This window comes from Oryx dammah, unplaced genomic scaffold (genome assembly GCF_014754425.2).
Source record: "Oryx dammah isolate SB20612 unplaced genomic scaffold, SCBI_Odam_1.1 HiC_scaffold_7, whole genome shotgun sequence".
In the NCBI taxonomy this organism is placed as follows: domain Eukaryota; kingdom Metazoa; phylum Chordata; class Mammalia; order Artiodactyla; family Bovidae; genus Oryx; species Oryx dammah.
Window position 1 is genome coordinate 38,612,723 of NW_024070191.1, and position 2,566 is coordinate 38,615,288.

At 47.8% G+C, this 2,566-nt stretch overlaps 1 protein-coding gene across 1 annotated transcript in view; it reads left to right on the forward strand.

Annotated features, from left to right (window-relative positions):
- The window catches only part of NGLY1 (N-glycanase 1), a 62,694-nt gene continuing 60,128 nt past the window's right edge, over positions 1–2,566 (forward strand). The window contains exon 1 of the mRNA XM_040243018.1: positions 1–37. Within this exon, the coding sequence (XP_040098952.1) occupies positions 1–37 (37 nt within the window). The remainder of the gene's footprint in view (positions 38–2,566) is intronic.

Here is a 2,566-nt window from a genome sequence, read left to right on the forward strand (position 1 = left end):
ATGAAGCAGATATGCCTTCTTTGTGCCCAGCCACTAAGTAAGTGCAGAAGTCTCTGAGGCCATATAGCAGTAGTTAACAAACCACAAGCTAAATCCAGAAGGCTGCTTGTTTTTGTAAATAGTCTCATTGGAACATAGCTATACCCATTCATTCTAAAGTACATTTCACCCTTGAATAACATGGGCTTGAACTGCCTGGGTTCACTTAATATGTGGATTTTTAAAAAATATTAAATGCTACAGTGCTACATGGTCTGCTGTTGGTTAAATCCTCAGATTCAAAACCACTCAATATGATCTACGAGCTACAGTGGAAGCTCACATATATACAGAGGAAGTTATTCACAGAATTTGACTGCCAGCGAGTGTTGGTGACCATAACACCCCATACTGTTCACCCTAACACCCCATGTTAGGGGAGTTAAGAGCAAACTACTATTTGCTGCAGAGGCAGAGTAGTTACACAGTTGAAACAGAGACGGTATGGCCATAAAGCCTTAAACATTTACTAAATGGCAACCCATTCCAGTATTCTTGCCTGGAAAATTCCATGGACAGAGGAGCCTGGCACGGTACAGTCCATGGGCATGGGATTGCAAAGAGTCGGACACAGCTGAGCAACGGAGCATGCATGCATATGACCCTTTATAAAAAATGTTTGTTGATCTCTATGCTATGGGATGAAAGGAGCCTGGGGCCCTGAATCATTACACGGAGGAACTGACAAATGAGAACTGCATTTTTAAACTGTTGTGTGAACAAGAAAGATATTTATGTTAAATCATGGAAATCTTTAGTTACAGCAGCTAACAACAAATTATCAGTTAAACACACTATTCTTGGAACCTGGTCCAAGAATATTATATTTATTAATATATAAATAAATATTTATTAAAATCTTCTCACACATATCTGTCAATTGAACGATAATTGAAGTAGATAGTATAGCTCAGGGCCTTGCTCAGAGATACTGGAAGAAAATTTCGAACTTAAAAAGCAAACTGAAGATAAAGCATCAAGAAAATTTAAAGAAACTAACTTAAACAAAAACTAACCTATTTAAAACCTATCATCAAGAAAAAATATTTGTTGAGGTTTGGAAAGGAATTTCTGCAAAGAAAGGAGGCACTGGTAAAGCACATTTTCAAAGGCATGGAGAGGCAGAGCATGGATTAAAGAGGTTAGGATCCATCTTCTAAGAGGAATAGAGGACACTCATCACAGCCTCTACCTGCACCACAAAGTCACAAATTGATACATACCCTTACTACATGGGATGAATAACTTGCTGTCTCCCCTTTCCCCTCTATCCTATTGTCATTATTGGGTCTGTGTTTTATTTTGGTCAATAGAGTCCACCACCTCAACCTGCAGTTTTGAAAAACACTTCTTTACAGAAGCACAATACTATCTGGGCTGGTAATGATGCAAGAGATTTTCAATCATTTATCTAGTTCTAAAAGGAATCCATAGAGGAGAATCCCAGCAGAGTTCATAGCCATGCCTTTGGTTTTCAAAACTGTTTGCTCCTTCCTCCTGGGGTCTTTCGTCCCTATTTATTTAGGAAGGCCTGACAACCTGCAAGGAGGAAGCTGTAAGATATTTTCATTTGGGAAAAAGCTGGCGGTTGGAGTACAAGGAGTTTCCCCACTGTCTTGGCTGGATCTATTGAGGCCAGCCCTGGGACACAGAGGAACCCAGGTTTCTGCGATGTACCAGCCAGCACCCACTAGCTCTGGCCAAAGCCCACAGCCCCCTGTACCCCACCCCAGCCCTTCCACCCCACCCCTGGCCCAGACTACTGAGTCAATTCCCAGGCAGGTTGGTAAGAAGCTTTCTCTGTCTCCTTTCATACTTTAATGAGACTCTGTTACACAAAAGTTCTTGAGTGATCAAGCCTGGTCCCTGGTCCTGAAGGTAACTCTTCTTCGGAGATCACGAATCGGACATGTTTACTGGAAGCTATCACCACCAGACTGCTACTGCTGCTGCTAAGTCACTCAGGCCTGTCCGACTCTTTGCAACCCCATAGACTGCAGGACCCCATGGACTGTATCCTGCCAGGCTCCTCTGCTCATGGGATTCTCCAGGCAAGAATACTGGAGTGGGTTGCCATTTCCTCCTCCAGGGAGTCTTCCCAACCCGGGGATCGAACTCGTGTCTCCTGCATGGCAGGCGGATTGTTTACAGCTGAGCCACTAGGGACGCCCAATACCCCTGGGCAAAGCCCCTTGTTCTGGAGGATCAAGACCCCGTCCCGGTCTGGTGGAAGCTCCTTGGGCCCTGACCATCAGGTTTCTCTCTCGGTCCAAAACCTCAAAGCTCCCAAACAGCCCCCAGCAGGCGGGGACAAGGCCCCGGCCCCGCCTAGACGACCCAGCCCCTGGAGGGCAGCCCCCGCCCCGCCCCCTCTCCCCGCCCCCCCCTCCCCGCCCCGCCCCCTCTCCCCGCCTCCCCCCGCCCTCCGGGCCGGCCGCGGGCGCGGCGCGCCGGGGCGCCTGCTCAGAGCGCGCGCTGCGCGGGGCGGGAGCGGACGGCGCGGGGCGGGGCTCGGCCGCGTTCGAGC